Below are 23,183 nucleotides of genomic sequence, written 5' to 3' on the forward strand. Positions count from 1 at the left end.
TTGAAAAGTTTTAGGAAGTGCCTTCACGTGTTCTTGTGAATTTAAAGGAATATTCCGGGTTCAATGCAAGTTAAGCTCAAACGACAGTGTTTGTGGCATAATACTGATTACCACAAAAATGTATTTTAAATCGTACCTCCTTTTCTTTAAGAAGAGCAAAAATTTAGATTACAGTGAGGCACTTACAATGGAAGTAAATGGGGCCAATTTCTGGAGGGTTTAAAGGCAGAAATGTGAAGCTTAAAATTTTATAGAATTACTGCTAATTCTTCTGTTAAAACTTATTATTTAAGCTGTAAAGTTGCTTAAATTGTAATTTTTAGGTGATTTGGAGATTCAAAGGCCTGATCACTATTCACTTGCATTGTATAGACCTACAGAGCTGAAATATTCTTCTAAAAATCTTCATTTGTGTTCAGGCAGAAGAAAGAAAGTCATACACATCTGGGACGGCATGAGTAAATGAGAGAGTTTTCATTTTTGGGTGAACTATCTCTTTAAAGGAATACGTTTTGACGCTCTGCGCATGCGTCAAGCACTAGAAAGTGTAATTGAGCATGAAATCATGATCCTGTAGAGACTGCAATGGCAAATACAGTGAAAAAGGAGTACTATTTGGGTCTGTTCTCACCCAAAACCAACTGGATTGCTTCAGAAAACATTGTTTAAACCACTGGACTAATGGACCCTTTTCACACGTCTGCGTGCCATGAAGCGGAAGTCGTCATAGTTGGCTAAACTTGAATGGCGGTGAATAGGGGACCACTGCAAATTTAATTTTTGCTTACCCGTTTGCTCCAACAGCTAAATAAAAAAATCAACAATTATACTTTCACAGCTTTGCAAAAGAAGATCAAAATATACAGCGCTGGATAACATCAGTAAGAAGACAGAAACAGGCCAAATTTCCTGTCACTCCCTCAGCAGCTGTGTTAGAGAAGCCTCATCGCAGCTGTGGTAACTGATTTTTTAAAACGTATTCCAGGGTAATATAATAAATATTTTACAAATTGGAAATATAAAAAAGTTTGCTACATTTACATTGTTAAATAAGGCAGACATGCGTCATAACAGGTCTGTGAAAAGGGTCCATATCGATTACTTTTGCGCTGCCTTTATGTGCTTTTTGGACCTTCAAAGTTTTGGTCAACTTGCATATAAGGACCTACAGATCAGAAATATTCATCTTAAAAATCTTCATTTGTGTTCTGCACAAGAAAGAAAGTCAAACGCATCTGGGATTGCATTGCATTGGAATTTTCACTTTTGAGTGAATTATTCCCTTTAAAATTCCTTTTGGTCTAATATATATATATATATATATATATATATATCACACACACACACACACACACACACACACACACACACACACACACATTGATTAACTCGTTTTAATCCTACAATAATGTAATAAATAGGCTACTTTTTAATCTATGAATTGCATTTGCTTTTGTTTATTCATGGAATGATTAGTTATTTCAGAAATGAAGGTATTTTCTGTTACTAGCACTTGGCTGTGTACTCTGTGAATTATATGTCTACTAATACTATGCAAACCACCGTGTTGGCCATTACACTGAGCCTACGGCGTACGCAGAAGTATAATTCAACCTTAGGTGAAATGTAAATTGATGATTCACAAATAAAATTACCAGTTAGTACACGTGCGGTCAAGAAAAATACCTTCCGGGTAAAAAAAGAAAAACCAACAACAACAACTTCCGGGTGGAGAGACTCACGTGCTCGCGGAGCGCATGAAAACAAAACTGATCGTCTCATGCAACAGCAACGGAACACCACTATATGGATAGATTATAAGCTGTTATAGTTGTTTCAAATGTTGATCCAATTGAACACTTTATATGATGTTAGCAGTTCTAGACAGCTGCAGAAACATTCACGCTTGATCTAGAGTGGCTGGAAATATGAATTATGCTGCTCTTCTGCTTTCTACCTGCTAATGAGTAACGTGAAAACCCTCGGGAAAATGTTCCCTTGCTGCATTAGAAGGCGTTTTCTGCTTTTAGTCCAAAAAATGCCTCAATATCATCAGAATAGATTTAAGTGTAGTGCAGAAACTAGTGATGACAGTTCTGATCAAACCAGCCTGCTGATGCGACTGTTCGCTGATCGCTATTACATTTCTCCTGGTGTTTTCCACAGCAAAACCTGTACATATGGACCTTTAGGAACAGAACTGAAGAAAAACATTCACGAACAGTGGTGGACGTCTGTAGTCAGATCAAGAGCACAAGTGCTGGGGATCAATACTTCACTGTACGGTGGAACATGTGAGGAACCTGTCAGGATTGTTAACTGTGGGGCCATTCAAGAAATTCTCAACCAGAACAGTTTCACGAAAGAAGAAGCAACTCAAAAGATTCAAAAACTTCTTCAAGACAGTGTGCCTGTTCGGACGAGTCTCCTGCAAGGTGAGTGTAGAGAAAGACCAGACTCCCCCATTCCTGTCTTTGGGACATTGACAAACAACTTTGTCCAAAGTGATAAAAATTAGAAATCTTTTAATAATCTAGTTAAATAAATAAATAATAATAATAATAATAATAAAGTTTCGAGTTCATAGAAACGTAATCTGTGTGTTCTGGTTTCATTGATTAATTTTTTTTTTATATATATATACAAAAATATTGTTAAAGGAATGTTCCGGGTTCACTACAAGTTAAGCTCAATCAACAGCATTTGTGGCATAATATTGATTACCACAAAAATGTATTTCGACTCGTCGACTATTCTTAAAAAAAAAAAGCACAAATCTGGGTTACAGAGAGGTACTTACAATGGAAGTGAATGGGGAAAATTTTTGGACGGTTTAAAGGCAGTAATTGTAGAAAAGAACTGACATTTTCTTTTAAAAATCGTGTTTTTTTAGCTGTATAATTGTTTATGATTGTTTAAGGGTTTGTGGCGTTGTGTCGTCATAGCAACAAAGTTTTAATATTGAATATTACTACACAGAAAAGTTTAGTAAGCTATTTTTATCACACTAAAATCATATTTACATGCATTTTGTTTATTTCTTGCGCAATACTTTTGAAACGGTATTTTAACGTTTACAGATTGGCCCCATTCACTTCCATTGTAAGTGCCTCTCTAGAACCACGATTTTTGCTTTTTTTAAAGGAAAAAAGGTTCAAGTCTAAATAAATTTTTGTGGTAATCAATATTATGTCACAAATACTGTTGATTGAGCTTAACTTGTATTGAACCTGGAATATTCCTTTAATTAATCATGTGGTGTATATATATTTGTATTTATATGTATTGTTGTTGTTTTGTTTTTGTTTTTTTACATTTTTCACAAATTTCTGAGTCAAGAATATCAAGAAGTTTTCTCAGGGTTACACCACATGACCTGAACTAAATGTGCCTTTTCAAAAAAAAAAAAAAAAACTTGACACATAATCATGATGGTTTAAAGGGACCCTATCTGTTTTATGATCTTTGTCAAAATACACCACAAAATGGCTGCCTTCGATTTAGTGGACAAAAGCTTGTTTCACTGCTTATTTTTTATTTTATTTTTTTTAAGAAATATTAATACAATTATTCTTCACTACTCATGCCAAACAAATTTCAAAAATTTCAGGATTTAATGATACTGTCTCTGGATGGTTATACCACATGACCTTTTTTTAATTTAAGCCCAAGAAAAAATATCAAAATGACTTTTAACTCAGAAATTTTAAATGTGTTCATCATAGAGGGGTTTATTCAAGTAATTGTTTTGTGTGAAATTGAATAATTTAATAGATCATACAAACAATGTCACATCATTTACCCATTTACTAGAGAATCGGTAGAAGTATTTTTGTGAATTGCACACATGGGATGTAAAGGTAGTATGGATAAATATGAAATTGTATATGCCAGAGCAGTATAGTTTACATTTTTAAATATATATATATATATATATATATATATATATATATATATATATATATATATATATATATAAAATTTATAAATATATATATCAAATTGACTTTAAAATAATGAAATGGATATTGCACACATATGTTTATTAAATAGCATGTTAAATTTATTTACATATTGCTCAGAAGTTTATATTGCACTCAGTGTAGAAGTTGCACTGCCAGGAGACCTTATTTGGGGAGAGTGAACCTGCAACACATGCGTCAAACTTCACTTAGGTCCTCTGTGACTTCGTGAATATAATTAGGAATAAGGATTGAGGGGTTTATGGTAGATCCTGATATGATTTACATATTTAGGCAAAGATTTGTATAAGAACAGAAAAGCTTTTCCCCAGTCCCAATCTTGAGGAATATTTCAGATATCAGAAGATATCATTATGTATCATCTGGAAATTTGCTGTTTATCCCTCAAGGTGCTTTGCAGCAGTATATTCAGGCTTTGGAGCTTGTAAATAGGAAATTGCCCTTTGGATTAGCAGAGATAGGTTGGTGCCATCGACCTGATGAACAGCTCAGACATGCACCCTTTTGGTAAGGCCTAATTATCAATCTCTCTTTTTTCTGCATATCTGACTTTCACCAAAGAAATACTAATATCCATATTTAAATCATGTAAATTATGTAAATTATTAATTATTAATTAATATAACTTATTTGTCTCACATATGATGAAAGATGTAACTTTTTCTTCAACTTCTGTTAGTTCCTCTGAGGTAACTGAATCGTTGTTGGTCTGGTTCTGTTCTGCTCGAACCTCCTCACAGTGGATGGATTTCTGGGCTCGTCAGAGACTGCAGTGGTGGAGAAAGGTAAAGCATGACTGCATATAAAGCTTGAGCTTACTTGCATTTTCACATTATTCAAAGAGTTATTTAATTAAAAGGGGCTGGTTAAATTAAAGCTGATGCGTGTAATTTTTTCGATGTTAAAATAATTTCTCGTATCCCAGCTTAGTATGCAGAGTCAAATATAAGTAAGCCTCTTGTAGGTTAATTTCACCTAAAAGTGTAACGCTGTGGCTTTGTGGCGCTATCAAAACATCCTCCATTAGTTTGAAAAGTCATCCAGCCAAACACAGTGACATTGGTCAATGGATTGAGTGTGGGGCAGGACTCTCTGTACAACCAATGGAGGACGCGTGGAGCAATCTGTTTGAAAACGGATTATTTTTGCAATTATATGTGGTGATGCTAATGATGCAAAATTATACATTTCAGCTTTAAGGTTTTAAGGGTATTGTCCAAAAATGCTTTAGAGATAACCAGAATTGTAAACTTGTAATGTAGTAAGACAAGAAAGAGGTGTCAAGGAAACAGGCTAATTAAAGTCATGTAGAAGAGGCATGGAATATTTGATTAATAGCATGCTGAAACACAGTTATGGAACATGAGTACAAGACCACCTGCTGCAGTTTGCTTTAGGTCCGTCTGACTTTAGTATGTGTGATGTGGTGGATGAGGAACTGAAAGAGGGGGCAGCTCATGGCATCAAAGTCCTTTATAAATTCCCCTGGGGCCCAGAGACCCTAGAGACACTTTGGAGCCTGGGGGACGCTCATCTGCTGAAGACTCACCAGGGAACAGGCACAATACTACAGGTCAGAGCAAAGTGTGTGTGTGAGTTGAGTGTGTGAGGTGAGTGTGTGAGTTGAGTGAGTGTGTGTGTGTGTGTGTGTGTGAGTTGAGTGTGTGAGTGTGTTAAATGCAGTAACTGTATATGGTATCTTTATAAAAACTATAATTTAGTTTATATTCCAATGAAATATTACTAACTTGAGAAGTAGAATATTCCACAAGTGTAAAGTATACAAGATTTATTGTTGGATGAAAATAAAATTAGTTTTTACAGAAATCACTAGGCTCAATACAAGTTAAAGGAATAATTCATCCAAAAATGAAAATTCTCTCATCATTTTCTCGCCCTTATGCCATCCCAGATGTGTGTGACTTTCTTTCTTCTGCAGAACACAAACAAAGATTTTTAGAAGAATATTTCAGCTCTGTACGTCCATACAATGCAAGTTAATGGTGGCCAGAACTTTGAAGGTCCAAAAAGTACATAAAGACAGCATAAAAGTAATCCATAAGACTCCTGTGGTTAGCTCTATATCATCAGAAGCGATATAAGTGTGGGTGAGAAACAGATCAATATTTAAGTCCTTTTTTTACTATAAATCTCCACTGTCACTTTCACATTGTTTTTCTTTTGTTTTTGCTGATTCGCATTCTTCGTGCATATCGCCACCTACTGGGCAGGGAGGAGAATTTATCGTAATAGAGAGTAAACGATGAGAGAATTTTCATTTTTGGGTGAACTATCCCTTTAAGCTCTATCGACAGCAAATGTGGCATAATATTAAATATCATTGATGTCCTCCGTGTATTTAGAAAAAGATTTTAAAAAAAAAAGTTAAAATCACAGTTACAGTTAGGCACTTACAATGAAAGTGAATGAGGCCAGTCCATAAACATTAAAATACACACAGTTTGAAAAGTATAGCCACAAGATGTATACATTATACAGTGGCCTCAATAAGTATTTGGATACTTAGGCTGCGCTTAAAAATATATACATATTCCTTGCATTAGAGAACAAAATATCAAACCAAATGGCATTTATTGTAAAGAAAGATAGCATGAGCACACTTTTCAAGCAAAAAAATGTAAATAAGCTTGTTAGGTTTTAAATGATAAAACAATAGATATACTGTTTAAAATATGTGGACACTTGATAATGGCTTCATTAAAGATCACTGTTCAAGTGTTTTAGTATTTAGTTTGCAATCCTTTCTTTCACAGAACTTCTTGACAATGTCATGGTACATGGGTTACATTTGAAATGTTTTCCACTACAGATTACAGAATACATGCTGTGAAATGTAATTTGTAAAGTATTCCTTTAGATTATTCAAGGTCAGTAACATAATCTGAATACTTTGGATTACTTCAGCACAGATGTTTTATTTGTTTTAACTGTAAACCAGTAAATAACAAGTGAAAAAAATCTGCCAGTACAGAAAGACAAAATATACTTAATGTGTATTAAAAATACATTTTCTGAAAAAAGCCTAAATATATCTTATTAAAACCTTAAATATATCCATTAAAGTAAATATAGCTTGTTTTAAGGATTTATAAATATTGTTTTCAGGAAAACAATACAAAACTTCTCATGAAGACTAAGATTTTTGCTGTATATCTTTGCCTTAATATCAAAGGTCTTACTAGAGAAAAGAAAATTATGATCTAACGTGGATTTTCTTAAAAGAAAAAAATATATAATTGTCCCTGGTAGCAGGTACATGTAAAAGGGCTAGAAATACCATTTTAGCTCAGCATAAAGCTAAATGTTAACATGGCAGTTTACACAAAGTTAACTTTTTGCTGCTCCAAACTTATTCCAAAACCCAACAGACTGTACATGACAACATGTTTTTCTGATTGTATGTGGATTCTCTCTGGGTGCTTCTCATTTCTGAAATTGTGCATCCCCCTTTCCTTGAGTCCTAGCTCCACCCTTTTAGGATGCAAAGAAAGGAAACAAGGATGGAGCAATCGATGCGAGATATTTGATAATTAAAAGGTTCGCGCAAACGTTCCTCTGATCGCATCATTTATATGGATAAATGTGAACAGACTAAATATTAAATGGAACAAATGATGGGGGCTGGGTAGCTCAGTGAGTATTGACGCTGACTACCACCCCTGGAGTCACGAGTTCGAATCCAGGGCATGCTGAGTGACTCCAGCCAGGTCTCCTAAGCAAGCAAATTGGCCCGGTTGCTAGGGAGGGTAGACTCACATGGGGTAACCTCCTTGTGGTTGCTATAATGTGGTTCTCACTCTCGGTGGGACACGTGGTGAGTTGTGCGTGGATGCCGGGGAGAATTGCGTGAAACCTCCACACGTGCTACGTCTCCGCGGTAACGCACTCAACAAGCCACGTGATAAGATGCGCAGATTGATGGTCTCAGACGTGGAGGCAACTGAGATTCGTCCTCCGCCACCTGGATTGAGGCGAGAGAAAAAACTAAAATGGAACAAATGACAATTAATTGTAAAGTAATCTCTTCAGTAATCAAAGTACTTTTTGAATGTAACTGTAACTTGTGATTACCAGTTATTTAAATTGTAACTGTAGAGGAATACAGTTCCTGATATTTTGTATTTTAAATACGTAATCCCATTACATGTATTCCGTTACTTCCCAACTCTGATGGCATAGAATCAACAAGTTTCTGTAAAAGCTGTGGTGGACGTTTCCTCCAAGTTTAAACCCCCACAGTGCATCCACACTAGAACATCGACGATCTGACATTTTCTTCTTAATTTTATTCCATAAGTGTTCTATATGCTTTAGGTCAAGGCTCTGTTGATTCAGTGTTGTTGTGTCAGGCTGAACAGGTCACTCCAAAAAAGAAAAGAGGAATTTTTTTTAGCACCCCAGAGACACAGTGTTTACAGTTTGAGAAATGAACATACAAATGGCTTACTTACAGTTGTCTCTGCGAATTGGCCTCATTCACTTCCATTGTAAGTGCCTTACTGTAACGATGATGTAAAACAAATAAAATAAAGAAGGGATGATGTGGCAGGGTCCGGGTGGGGCCGGGTCATGATTCCGCACACCCAGCCCCTAATTAGGCTGATTAAGCCCGAGAGGGATAAGGGCGACCGGAGACGGCAGTGCGAGAGAGAGAGAGTTACGGGCAGCTGCCCGACACCTGTGTGTGTGTTTGTCTTTTTGGTTCAGTTTCTTATTAAACTATTATTTAATTATCAAGATGGTTCTCGCCGCCTCCTTTCCCTCCAACCCCTTTACAGACGAGTTAAAAATATTTTCTGTGGTCATCAACATTATGCTACAAATACTGTTGTTTGAGAGTAACTTGTATTGAACCTGTAATGCTGTTAACATGTCAATGCATCAAGTCACAACATTGCATTGAATGTTTGTTTGTTTTTTCTTCTAGTGCAGAGATGGAAGGAAGTCTGTAGTTCCTCATGTTATCTCTATCAGTGGGAATATGGACCGAGGCATGCTGGCTTACCTGTTCAACTCACTACAGCTGCTGAAGAAAACTGACAGAAATATGAAACTTTATCAGAGGACAGTAAGCAAGCTAACATTCTCTGCCATTTTTCAGTTTTCTTAACTGGGTGAAAAAGAGCGATGTAACACATAATTTATAATGGAACAAAATAGAGAGACTGACAGGGTTTTTTCTTTTTGTTCAGGTTTTGAAGCTGCATCCCACTTTAACTCCTGTGAAAGTGGCCCTAGATATGGGACGGGGCTCTAATTTAGAGCTTAGACAGGTACTTACTATAAAAACGAAAAGATCTTCAAGGCATTTGGGGTTCCTCAGCTGCTACACCAACACAACCCTCTGGAGATGATCCAGAGGAGCCTCAAGTATCCTATTTAATGTACTCGAGGAACTTCAATATATATTTCAAGAGCCTTGAAGCCTTTCCTTTATGGTGGGGTTACTGAAGGAACCGTTGACAGTGTCTAGAGTTCTTAAGAATTCTTGCAGGAACTTAGTGTACGTTTTTCAAGCCAGATCCACAATAATCCATTTTTATTTGAAAACACCATTCCCAGTTTCCTAATGTCATCGTTTCCAAAGTATGCGGAAATAGAGAGCATTTTCGAAATTCTTCTATTCAGAAACAACGCTGTTCTAGTGTGGATGATAAGTTAATGTAGCGAAATCAATGCATTTTCACACAAAAATGTATTCGAGTGAGAGCTTCAGAGATCTTAAGATATACTAAGAGGTTCTCCAGAGGGTTCCACTGGTTGTGCAGCTGAGGAACCCAAATTGGGTCTCGAGTGTCTTTTAATGTGTACAATGAAGGCTAAACATTTAGGACCATTTTGATGTGTTATCTGCCAAAAACACTTCTAACAAAATGACAGAATATTCATACAAATCCATTTATATCAGACAAGATCAAGATTTTGTAGAAATATGTTAAGACAATCCAAATGTGTCTCCTAAGGTTTGTGAAGGTCTGCTCCAAGAGTTTCTTGACGCTGGAATTTCCACCTGGCCTGGATACCTGGGCACAATGCCATCATCTCTGGAGATTTTACATACAAAGTAACTGAATCTGTTCATATTTTTAAACAATATTCTCTGACAATACAGTAAATCAGTATTTAGAGGTCTTCTGTCGGCTGCAGGTATGATGAGATGGGTGTCCTCTTCACAGTGATGGTCAGTGAAAGCACACTAAAGAATGGCCTTCTGCTGATCCGCAACAGAGACACCACCATCAGAGAGACTATGCACATCTCAGAGATCAAACACTTCCTGCTCAAATACATATCTGCCTCAGACAATCTCTGATTATTCTCATCGGAGTCTCAAAGATACACAGCCTTGTACTGTAATAATATTATTAATATTAGTCTTTTGATAACTATGTTGGTAATAAAATTACTGTAACCAAATTGTTTTTCTACTGGTGTAAAATGTTGTTGTATGCCATTTGTAAAAGTTCTTTATGTTAAAGAAAAAGAAGTGAATAAAATTTCATATAAAGCTATTGTATGATATCAGCCTCAAACCACATTAAGTTTTGATCACTCTTTATAATATCTCTATATGCCAGTTTGTGGTCTTGCTCCAGAGGCAACAGTGAGCGCATTTACAGTACATGCATGTTTTTACACCGATTAATGAGCAGACAATGCGTGTGATCATGTAAACGACTTGAACAGCTTTCCTTTATCGGGGTAAGGTCATAAACCGTTTAAGCAAAAACCAATCTGCACACATAAGCTGCATCCATGTACTGTTAGAGTATGTTATGTATTTGATGAAGAATTTGATACGTTGTTTATGTGTGCAGGTGAGTAGTTTGAAAAGATGCTGGATATACCTCATCCGGGAATGTGGGCATTGTCCCATGACCCGAATGTATGACGTAATAGCAAAAAAATAGTTTACTATGGTTTTGTTAAACCAGCCCCATTTTTGCACAAGGAATTACTTTCATGGTGTATATAACACTCATGGTCTCATCTCAGCTCCTGAGGCATGATGGGACAGAACAGTGTACAGTGGATGAGCACTTCAGAATCTCGCCAGAAGTAGTGGGTCATCCGGGAATTTCACGATTATTGTTTTATGAATATTGAGGATTCGGACATACAGTACTACTCCATTGGCATATTTTTGGCATACTATATAGTAGGGAAATACCGTATGCATATTTGGACACAGCTAGACATTTTTGCCCATTACCCCAATTTTGCGTTGTATATAAACATCCCTAGCGGCGTTATAAAAAGGCTTTTCTAATGTGCGCAAGTGTTATGTGCATGCCTGTTTACATTTTAACATCAAAAGCAAAGAACAATCCAATGATTTCAAGTCTCAAGTAAACACAATTTTCTTGCTTTGTTGGATTGTTTGTTTTTTTGTTTTTGTTTTTGTTTTTTTAATAAGATGTTTTTAGTGTAATTTTTTCTCATCAGATGAAAAATGTATCTTTTTGCACTGAATTCCAAGGTCTATATTTGGAGAAAATCAAACATAGCACATCACCCAAAACATACCATACTTACTGTGAAGCATGGTGGTGGCAATTGTATGTTGTGGAGGTGTTTCTATTCAGGATTGAAGGGAAATGGATGCTGCCTTGTACACTCTTGGGTGGACTTGAAGAGAGCAGTCTATCGCCACTCACCCAGTAATTTGACTGAACTCGAACAATTGTGCAAGGAAGAATGGGCAAATATTCCCCAATCTAGGTTTGCGAAGCTAGTAGAGACTATCCAAACAGACTGATGGCTGTCATAAAAGCAAAAAGTAGCTATACGAAGTATTAAATCCAGGTATATTACCTTTTTTTATTACTTGAATATTTTAAGGAAAAACTTGTAAAAAAGTAATAAATAAATAAATAAATTTTTTTACAAAAAAAGCTGAAAATTTATATTTTTTAATGGGTTTTGATTTCAAGCTGTAAGACAAATAAAGTGACTATTCCAAAGGGGTATGATCGTAAATGGTAAATATTAACACATTGTCTTATATTAACATATACATAAGAATGAATGGTTATTTGTTCTATTTGTGTATTATAATGTGTTATCTGTGTATAGTGACATTGTTTTCCTACTTAGAAATATACATTTAAATAATTTCACGAGAAAAATCACAAGAAAAAAAGGCATTTAATCAAGCAATTCAAAAGTCCTTAAATTTGAGTCATGTAACTTGGGTCACCTACCTCTGCTATTTTGTAATACTTATAAATGCTTTATAAACATGTCATGGGCTCTTAATGACCTTTTGTTTCCCCTTGATATGTTGAATATGAATATATTTAAAAATCAAAAATGGTTAGCACGGATATCTGTACTTTCTGTACTATATACACATCTGTGAAGTGTGTAAAAGGTTACATGTGATGCTGCTAAAACAGATAACGTTTTAGGGCATTGCTCAAATGTACAGCTATAGTGGTGTTCATGTGGTGCAGTTTAATCTTTTCATTAACTAAACAGCAAAGGACATCAAAGCTTGTATTTGTGCATGTATTTCAATGGTTAAAAAGTGTTTAGTTATTTTAATTTAGTGCATTGTATGGGACATTAGACATTTCCTGCACTGAAACAAATTATGTGTTGGATTTACTTAAAAAGCATGATGCAAAAATGCTACATATATATTTTAAGTAAATTCAGCTTAGAGTCATTTTATGTTTAGATTATGTTACTGACCTTGAGTAATCTAACGGAATACGTTACAAATTACATTTTACAGCATGTATTCTGTAATCTGTAGTGGAATACATTTCAGAAGTAACCCTCCCAACCCTGACTATAATACACTTTGAAAATTCATACACTACATGGCTGAGCGCATTGTATATTTTATAAGTGCATAGAGTATAGTGTGTCGTTTGGGACACAGCTCATGTCTTCTATAGGTGTGGGTGAGAAAAAGATCAATATTTAATTCCATTTTTACCATAAATACACATCCCTGCCCAGTAGGTGGCAGTATGTACGAGAATGCGAATGACCAAAAACAAAAGAAGAACGTGAAAGTGAAAGTGGGGGACTTCGTAAAAAGGACTTAAATATTGATCTGTTCCTCACCCACACTTATCATATTGCTTCTGAAGACATGGATTTAACCACTGGATTCATATGGATTAATGTTATGCTGACTTTATGTGCTTTTTGGAGCTTCAAAATGTTGGTCCCCGTTCACTTGCATTGTGAGAACTTTTAGATATTCTTCTAAAAATCTTACATTTGTGTTCAGCAGAAGATAGAAAGTCATACACATCTGCAATGGCATGAGGGTGAGAGAATTTTCATTTGTGGGTGAACTATCCATTTAATGCATTATGAACTAACAATGAACAGTAGTATTTTTCGTAAACTAACATTATCCGAAATTAATACATGCCGTAATGAAATATTGTTCATTGTTAGTTCATTATTCCAAATGCATTTATTATTTTTACCAAATATATAACCTTATAGTAAAGTGGTGCCATTTTATTTTATTATAATTTATTCATCATATAGAGGTATTTTTTATTTTATTTATTTCCGTTTATTTTTTATGTATATTTTCTATAGGCAATATGGTTCTACAATGACAGTAGACTGTAGTAAACACTAAACAGTCAAGACTTCTCGGCTTGAGCTCTATATTCTGGCTGCAGTAGTACACGTGGCATGCAGACACCTTTATGTCCTACAGAGGGCGACAGATCAGACAGCGGGGCATTATGGGGCGGAGATGGCATTCTAGCACACACATACAGACGACAGCAAGGCAAAGCTAGTGCGAAACCTGTAACACATCTGAGAGTGGGCACAGATATCGACAAACACAACATAAAGCATCAAAGGCGTCTTGGCGTGAGGAACCGTCGCTTGGTTTTGCTGTCATGGCGCAGAATGATTTGATGAGCAACGCGGAGGACGTGGCGGATCAGGTGAGAAGAGAACAGAAGGCCCTGCCAACTGACACACAAAATCACGGAGAGTTCACGGCATTTGTGTCGTTTCCGAAACCAGCGGATGTTTCTTACTCAGAGCAAAGTCCGCGAAATGTCCGTGTCTCTGTTTGGAGTTAGACTCATGTTTGTATTGTAGGAACTCAACCACTAGTGTTTCTCTTATGAAATGTTAAAACCGTAGAAAGCTTGAGTAATACCTTCAATTGGCCTCAAAGTCAAATATATGTCTTTATCCTAATGATTATGCTCTACTTTACAAGGATGCTTTCGAGTGGTGATGCACCCCAAAGTGTTACAGTGACATGTAAACTTGATCCTTGAACGATTTTAGCTAATTAAACGATGCATAAATGCAAAGGTGATGCATTATGTTGGTTTTTACGGTAACCATTGTAATGTTAAAAAATAAGGTTGTATTGACCATATGCAACAGGAAAATGACATCAGGCCATCAACGTTAAGTACATTAGCATTGCAAAAGCAGTTTACCCTCCCAGTAGATTTGCATGATTGTTGCATGTGTTAGGGGTCTTATTCATACTGACTGTACGTTTTTGCTTATTTTGAGCTAAATAGCAGTAAATAACTTTAAACCTTTAGTTACTAAGGGTTTGGTGAATGTTTTGTGCTTGCATTGGTGCATATGGCATCATTTGATCAGTCTTGGGATTGGCAAGTCCATGAAAATGCCTTTAATGTTATCATCCCTGTAGATATATTGCTTTATATCCTAATCTTCATGGTTTTTAGTTTAGTAATTAAGGCCAGTGTCAATGACATCTGTAATCCTAATTCTTTATTATGCTTTTTTCAACTTGATCTGTATCATACAGCTACATATGTATTGTTAAACGCACAATATTGCTTGATTAAGGAATTATGCCATGTAACAGATGTTTCCTCAAGACAAATCCATGCTGAGAAAGGAGGCCCTCTGATAGCTAGTATGTGCTGACAGACAAACAGACATTGCCCCTGAGGTCTCTTCCCATTCATTCAGTCTTGCTTGGTACTTGTTGAATGCTCATTGGCTCATTCTCGTTTGAGTGCTGATGTGGATAGTCTGGAGGCGGGGCTTAGCAGTGCCAAGTGTCAAAGCTCAGTGTTGTGTTAATCATAGGCAGATGTAAGGAGTATTATTATCAAAGTCTGCCCGGCATTTACTAAAGTGTTATAATTCAGTGCTAACAATTTGAAGTACTATTCAGTAATTCCTTGAACATTAGTTCATCACAATACGAGTTTACCATTGTCTATTATAAACACATACTAGGTTATCACTTTTAGCATCATTAAGTCAATTCAAGAATCAGACAGGTGATAATTGTCCTTTAGGCCTTTCTTCCTGACCTTTTTCCAGATTTTAGTTATTTGGACTAAAATTTGACTTTTTGCTGGTCTGATCATTTAGGTCACTTCTAATAAGCTACCTCATGTTACGTGTTTATTAATAGAATAGTCAGTAGTCTATGTAATAGATAATATCTATATCCTTGTTCTTCTCTGTACATCTCTACTGAACACTTATAGCATGAGGAAGTGCTAAAGATTTATTGCTGGAATGTAGCCCTTGTGTTCATGAGTCATCCGTGGATGTATGCTTGGCAACCTGTTCTCTGATATTGGCTGAAAATGTGGGGGAAAGTGAAAAGGGTAATTGGAGCTCAGAGGTTGAACATTAAACAGCACACATTTAAGAAGCTGCCTTAGCGTTTGCTTGATGTAATATGCAAGATGTGGAAAGCCCAAACATTCACTCTAGTAAAATCAGTGGATTTATAATTTTGTAAAATGATTTTGTGGAGTAGCCTAAGATTTTGTCACATTGTAACTGCGCTATTTGTTCATGTTCTATTGGTTTGATAGTATCAGATTATTGAGGTCATTAGTTAAATGTAACACTGGGATTTAAATAGCTTTTTGAAGTCCAGAAATCTGGGCTAGACACCAAAAATGAATGTCCTTCCATTGACTTTTCCTTTTAACATTGTTCTGTCTCAACACAGTCCTGAATGCTGACCTATAGGCCTTAGACAGGTTTTCAAATTGTAGTCTGTAGTTATTGCCTTAAAGGGGATTTCTGTCCTCCGTGGAACACAAAAGGAGATGTCAGGTAGAATGATAGCTTCACCATTCACTTTCATTATAGGGAAAAAGATGCAATGAAATTGAATGGTGACTGAGAATAATATGCCACCTAACATGTCCTTTTATATTCCACATAAGACAATATGTTATATGAGTTTGCAATAGTATAAGGGTGATTAAACACAATTTTCATATTTGGGAAACTATCCCTTTTAAGTTGTCTTCAGAATGGCATTAAAGGAATAGTTTGCCCTTAATTAAAAATTGTCTCATTTACTCACCCTCATGCCATCCCAGATGTGTATGACATTCTTTCTTCTGCAGGACACAAACAAAGATTTTTAGAAAAATATCTCAGCTCTGTTGGTCCATACAATTCAAGTGTATGGTGACCAGAACTTTAAAGGTCCAAAAAGCACATAAAGTCATCATAAAAGTAATCCACAAGACTCCAGTGGTCAAATCCATGTCTTCTGAAGTGATATGATAGGTGTGGGTGAAAACAGATCAATATTAAAGTCCTTTTTACTATATATTCTCCTCCCTGCCCAGTAGGTGGCGATATGCGAATTGCCAAAAACAAAAGAAGAATGTGAAAGTGAAAGAATGTGAAAGTCGAAGTCTGCAGATTTCAAAGCATTTTGAATGGTTTCCCCTCATGATGTAAGTGCTGCTTTCACAACTTTCACGTCCGTAACGCTGGTTTATCTCCATTTATGTGAAAACGACAATGAATAAAAAATAAATATTACATGTTCTTAGGAGTCCCAAACCTTCTAAATTCTGTGGCTATTATTATTTCTGGATTGTGCATTTCAGTTTTTGCAAAGTGTGTGGTCTCACAAAAACTCGTGTCCATTTTTGTCACATCCGTAATGCAAGCTCATTTCCCGATCGAAACTGGGAAAAAACTTGTCCAGACTGAAACTTTTCTGATATCTGGACTCTTTCTGTGGGGGTCTATGATTATACTTAAAAATTGTTTTATATACTGGTAATGATTTTATATATATAATAAAGTTACTTTTCACATTTTAACTGAAAATGTCACATCCATAATGCTGGAATTGCCCTTTTCCGGTGTTCTTACTGGCTTATCTAATGTATGCAAGTTTTGGGTGCGTACCTCTTCAAGTTTTGACCTCAAAGGCAGAGATTAAATCGATTATTTCAAATCTCATGTAAATGTGGTTTTCTTGCTTTGTCTGATTTAAAAAAAAAAAAAAAAAAAAAAGCTGATTTTGGGGAGTTATCTGTGAATTGGTGTGCATGTAAATGGGCTCAAGTATTCTCTTCTGATAAACAGAAAATGAATAAACAATCAATTTTATCAACTAAATATCTCTGTCCTTTTTTTCATCTCTAGTTCCTACGGGTAACGAAGCAGTATCTGCCTCACATAGCGCGCCTCTGTCTGATCAGCACGTTTCTGGAGGACGGCATTCGGATGTGGTTCCAGTGGAGTGAGCAGAAAGAATATATCGAGACAACGTGGGGATGTGGGTTCTTCCTTGCCATGCTCTTTGTCTTAATCAACTTGATAGGGCAGCTGGGTAAGAGTGATTCAGTTTATTCAGTGGAAAAATCTTTGACACAATTTAGATGGCTTCTGTAAATGTCTTTAGATTTCTGTTGAATAGTTTGTTTGTTTTTATTAGAAAAATATTTTATAATCTTATCTGTTGAACAGGTGGCTGTATACTGATCCTGAGCAGAAATTTTGTGCAGTATGCCTGCTTTGGATTATTCGGAATCATCGCCTTGCAGGTGTGAGCAGGATTATTAAAGGAATATTCCATGTTTAATACAAGTTAAGCTCAACCGACTGCATTTGTGGCATAATGTTGATTACCACAAAATATTATTTTTACACGTCCCTCCTTTTCTTTAAAAAAAAAAAAAAAATAATAATTTTGGTTTCAGTGAGGCACGTACACTGGAAGTGAATGGGGCCAATTTTTGGAGGGTTTAAAAGCAAAAATGTGATTCTTATAATTTTATAAAAGTGCTTAATTTAATTATTCTGTTAAAACTCGTGTCTTATTTGAGCTGTGAAGTTGTTTAAATTATAAATTTAACAGTTGTTTTAGGGTTCATGCCATTATGTCATCATGGCAAGTTGCAAAATTGGATATGAGACTTTACAAAGATAAGGTGAATAAGCGATTTTGTCATACTAAAATCATGTTAACATACATAACGTTTATGTCTTGTGGCTATACAATTGAAACTGTTAGTATTTTAACATTTATGGATTGGCCCCATTCACTTCCATTGTAAGTGTCTCACTGGAACCCAGAGTTTTGCTATATTTTAAGAAAAAGAGGGAAAAGTCATAATTAATTTTTGTGGTAATCAATATTATGCCACAAATGCTGTCCATTGAGCTTAACTTGTATTGAACACGCAATATTCTTTAAGTTCTTTTACTTCAACATAGAACAACCTTAAGGGCCATTTAGACTGACTGAGTTCTTGCATTAAAATGTTTTTAAAAAAAGTTTTTAAAAGATCAATTATTTTTTAACTTGACACAGAATTTTAAAATAGAGACGCTGACAAAAGCAGCAAGACTCGAGGCAACATTCAAAGACATCCGTCTAGCGCATGTTTACTCAGAAAAACAATTCAAAATCAGCACAGACAGACACAAAGCACGCTCCGTGTGAACGGCACCTAAGACTTTAATTAAACATCTTTGAATAGTACTGTAATTATGTTAAACTGTTTAATTACAATCATGATCTTTATCCGTTCCAGACTGTTGCCTATAGCATTTTTTGGGACCCAAAGTTTTTGATGAGGTAAGCTTTTTTGAATGATATGGTAGATGGAAATATATCATCCAACATGGATTATGCTTTGATCTCATCTATATTGATTTCTGTACTCTCTCTGACAGGAATTTGGCCCTGGGTGGAGGTCTGTTGCTGCTCCTTGCTGAGTCCCGCTCTGAGGGCAGGAGTATGTTTGCTGGAGTTCCCACTATGAGAGAGAGCTCTCCTAAACAGTACATGCAGCTCGGAGGTAGAGTCCTGCTGGTGCTCATGTTTATGACGCTGCTCCACTTTGACACGAGCTTCCTCTCGGTGAGCAAACATCCACTGCTTGGTTAAATGGTGAATCTCATAAAGAAGTTTCTGGGTCATATTTCACCCCAAATCAAATTAAAAAAATAAATAAATAAGAGATTATGTAGTGCATAAAATAAAAGAAGCCTATTTTAGGACCATTGAATTTTTTGCCTAGTGACATTATTTTCATGACCATTAAGCAAATGCCCCCCCAAATTATTATATTGTAATGCAAAAAATATCATAAAAAAATCTTTAAAATAAGATTAAAATCAGCATAAATGCAGTACAGCAAATATTACCATGAGGAATACTTAAAGGTATAGCTCACCCAAAAATGAAAATTCTCTCATCATTTACTCACCCTCATGCCATTCCAGATATGTATGACTTTCTTTCTTCTGCTGAGCACAAATTAAGATTTTTAGAAGAATATTTCAGCTCTGTAGGTCCATACAATGCAAGTGAATGGTGACCAAAACTTTAAAGGTCCAAAAAATACTTAAAGGCAACATAAAAGTAATCCATGGTTTAATCTATGTCTTCAGAAGCGATATGATAGGTGTGTGTAAGAAACAGATCAATATTTCTATCATTTTTTACTATAAATATCCACTTTCATTTTAACATTCTTTTTTTTTTTTTTTTTTTTTTTTTTGGCAATTCACATTCTTCATACGTATCGCCACCTACTGGGCTGGGAGGAGAATTTAAAGTAAAAAAAGGACTTAAATATTGATCTGTTTCTCACCCACACTTAACGCTTCTGAAGACACATATTAAACCACTGGAGTCTTATGGATTACTTTTATGATGCCTTTTTGTGCTTTTTGAGCTTCAGAGTTCTGGCCACCATTCACTTGCATTGTATGGATGTACATAGCTGAAATATTCTAAAAATCTATGTTTTTGTTTAGCAGAAGAAAGAAAGTCATACACTTCTGGGTTGGCATGAGGATATGATGAGTAAATGATGAGAATTTTAATTTCCTTTAAAGATGTCATTTACAAGTATTACAACTTCAATGTCACAAATACAGTTTTAAAAAATCTTACTATATGTAGATTTAAATTGTTCCGTATGAAGATTATTTGTTTGTTTATCCTTTTATTCATTTCCACTATTTATTATTATTTGCTTGATTGATGGATCTCACCTTGTTTTTGCCGTGTAAATAGCATTTGATGCTGATATGGCATTAAACAATAAAATTCGTGCATACATTCTAACTTGAATAAAATATATAATTTTTTCACTATATTGTTATGGGAATGACGGGAAAAAATCTTAATGGTCCTAAAACTGGCTTCATTTTCTTTTTTTGTAAAATATAATAAATTTTTTGTCGTCTTTCCAAATAATGCATAGTTTTATCACACACTAATCAAGGGCTTCAAGTTAATATTGGCAGCTCCTGTAAAAATGCCTACCAAAATGGCAGCAGAAATATGGCATTCAGAATATTACAAACATTTCCTTAAAGCACCTTTTTAGATAGGCTTGCATGCAGATCTTTCAACAATTGTTTTTAAAAACAATGTTATAATTGATTGTAAACTTGAAAACAGCCTTCACAAATGAATGTGGAGAATCATTATCATTTAAAGTTAGCCTTTTTCAGCATGTTTATTGGTGTTTTCTCATAAACACAGCTCTGTGCCATCTTATGAGTTGGCAGAATGTCCAAAACTTTATTTCACCAGTTTCAGCTGTTTGTGAGGGTAAGTGTTTCAGGCTTACTCATCAGGATACAGATGCTATTATGGTTGGGTTGCTTTAGATTGAGGTGTTTTTGCAGCTTTTTTTCAATGGATGCTTTTTTTTTTTTTGCGTTGGGGAGGATGTTTTGAGTTCTGAAACTTAGTTTGTTTTTATAGTACAATGACCTCTCATATGTCAAAATATCAAGAAAAATTTGATTCCTCATGACATGACCCCTTTAAAAAACACACCCAAAAGTTTAATTAAAAGTAGTACATGCAGCCTGTGCGCCATATTCCCAGTCTTCTGAAGGCATAAGATAGGTTATATGGTTTTGCAATGACATGAGGGTGAGTGATGACAGAATTTTCATTTTTGGGTGAGCTATTTTTTATGGTGTACTTTGTCCATTGTACTAAGCCATTTTTGCCACTAGAGGTCAGACTTGGTTAGATATTTTACTATCACACAGATAATTGGAGTGTTTCTTTGTCCCATTTAGTTTTGCATTAGCCACATGGCTCATTGACACAGTTTTTGTTATAGTATTATTCTTATTGTCCTAAAGCTTTTTTTTTTTTCTGTCTTTTTTGTATACTACTATTCTGATGCTAGTGAAACTTTGTAATGCAGCACTTGTTGTACTGCTGTCTCCTTAAGATGAATCGCTTATGATGTATTATTCCTATATTAAGTCACTTTGGATAAACACGTCTGCCAAATGAATAAATGGAAATGTAAAGTACATGTATATCTGTGTTTTGGTTTAGATCTTGCAGAACCTCGTGGGTACAGCTCTCATTGTCCTAGTAGCTATTGGCTTCAAGACTAAGCTGGCTGCTCTCACCCTGGTCATCTGGCTGCTGGCTATTAACGTGTACTTCAATGCTTTCTGGACCGTACCAGCCTACAAACCCATGCACGACTTCCTCAAGTACGACTTCTTCCAGACCACATCTGTTATCGGAGGCCTTCTGCTGATAGTAGCACTAGGTCCAGGTGGAGTGTCTATGGATGAGAAAAAGAAAGAGTGGTGAGACTGGACTGAACTCAAACTGCTCACTCACTCGCTCTGTAGTTTTCCTTTTGACAGTAGTATTTCCATGCATTTATTACGCAATCCAGGTACCCTACTTGGGGAGGACTGAGCTGAATTAAGACGTGGCCTAATAAAGAACCCAGGACCAACAGAATGACCCATTCTCCACATCTCATGCACTGCCTGTTTTTTCATCTTGCCTGCGTACTGAATTATTTCTACCAGCACTTTTAGACATTAGTTTATCATATTTATTTTCTAAGGATCGGGTCAGATTCTAATATTTGGAAAATTTGGATTATCCACGTTATAAACATGTTATAAAAGTTTAACTGCAACAATTGATGTAATAACAAATTGTTCTCCATTGCCCTGTCATTTTTTTTTTGTCTTTTTCATCTAGGTGCCAATTACAGTCAGCTTACCAAAGACATAACCATTTCCTTAGCATGATTTCCTTGTGATTCTGTATAGTAATGTTCTGCCTTCAAAGTTCATCAAGAGGAGAGGTACACAAAAGTACATTTGTGTTTCTATATCAGCAAGAAATTTTTATTTAATGGGTCATTTTTTGTAATTTTCTTTCACTGGGCTGGTCTTAAACTGATGTAATTGCTGTGTTGAAATTTGCTATACACTGGTTATTTTATATGGCACAATGTGTAAATCCCTGTCAACAGGCCTAACAAGTCACAAACTAGTCAAAATCAATTAATATTCTCTATCATTTTAAAAGGGTGGGAAATAAAGATTACGTAAATAATGTTAAATGGCCTTTAAATATATAGCATTCCTTTTACAAAGATTTGTTGGCTTCTCATGTCAGTGTAAGTAATTGTTAGTTTTGTGTTTGCTGTCTGTTGTCAGGTCACTTTAAAGTATGCAAAAGGTGAATTATAGTATTTCTCAAAACAAGCAAGAGAGTGAGATGCGAAAAATGAAACCCTGTGGTTTGTCAAACTCTGTTTTTCCTCTTTGTACAATAAGAAATAAAAAAAAAAATATATATTGGTTTTCTAAATGTTTTAAAAATGTGTTTTGACATATAAAGGGAAAAGAAAAGAAAGTGCCAGTTGTTTAGTTTTGTTTTATCTTTACAGCTAACCATATCTTTCTATCTGTCATTAAAAGATAAATTAAAATGACAGAGATATTCTCTGTTTGAAGATAAACACTGTTTGAAGGAGATCCCATTTTAATTTGATAATACAGTAGCAATAATGTTTGTGGTAATTGTTTTTTTTGTTTCCTTTTCTTTTTTTGTCTGAATCCTTCGTTACCAAGACAGATTTCCATGCCAATATTTTGTTTATTTGAATG

At 35.4% G+C, this 23,183-nt stretch overlaps 2 protein-coding genes across 4 annotated transcripts; both read left to right on the forward strand.

Moving 5' to 3' along the window:
* The first annotated feature begins 1,737 nt into the window (after positions 1-1,737).
* On the forward strand, positions 1,738-12,151 carry polg2 (polymerase (DNA directed), gamma 2, accessory subunit). Of its 3 annotated transcripts, none has more exons than XM_051676460.1 (8): positions 1,738-2,435; positions 4,373-4,490; positions 4,663-4,768; positions 5,371-5,556; positions 8,932-9,072; positions 9,197-9,277; positions 9,968-10,068; positions 10,181-12,151. In XM_051676460.1, exons 1-8 carry the CDS (start codon positions 1,964-1,966, stop codon positions 10,191-10,193), a joined length of 1,218 nt encoding a protein of 405 aa, XP_051532420.1. In that variant the 5' UTR covers positions 1,738-1,963; the 3' UTR covers positions 10,194-12,151. The 3 variants fall into 3 exon arrangements, with proteins under 3 accessions (XP_051532420.1, XP_051532412.1, XP_051532427.1); XM_051676452.1 differs by having other exon boundaries at positions 10,152-12,139; XM_051676467.1 differs by lacking the exon at positions 5,371-5,556 and having other exon boundaries at positions 10,152-12,150.
* Positions 12,152-13,725: 1,574 nt separating this feature from the next.
* On the forward strand, positions 13,726-22,982 carry LOC127427069 (surfeit locus protein 4-like). Its single transcript, XM_051674420.1, has 6 exons — positions 13,726-13,936; positions 17,415-17,601; positions 17,739-17,815; positions 18,809-18,852; positions 18,951-19,137; positions 21,595-22,982. Exons 1-6 carry the CDS (start codon positions 13,889-13,891, stop codon positions 21,859-21,861), a joined length of 810 nt encoding a protein of 269 aa, XP_051530380.1. The 5' UTR covers positions 13,726-13,888; the 3' UTR covers positions 21,862-22,982.
* The last annotated feature ends 201 nt before the right edge of the window (positions 22,983-23,183 follow it).

The sequence above is a fragment of the Myxocyprinus asiaticus genome, chromosome 3 (assembly GCF_019703515.2).
Source record: "Myxocyprinus asiaticus isolate MX2 ecotype Aquarium Trade chromosome 3, UBuf_Myxa_2, whole genome shotgun sequence".
NCBI classification, from domain to species: domain Eukaryota; kingdom Metazoa; phylum Chordata; class Actinopteri; order Cypriniformes; family Catostomidae; genus Myxocyprinus; species Myxocyprinus asiaticus.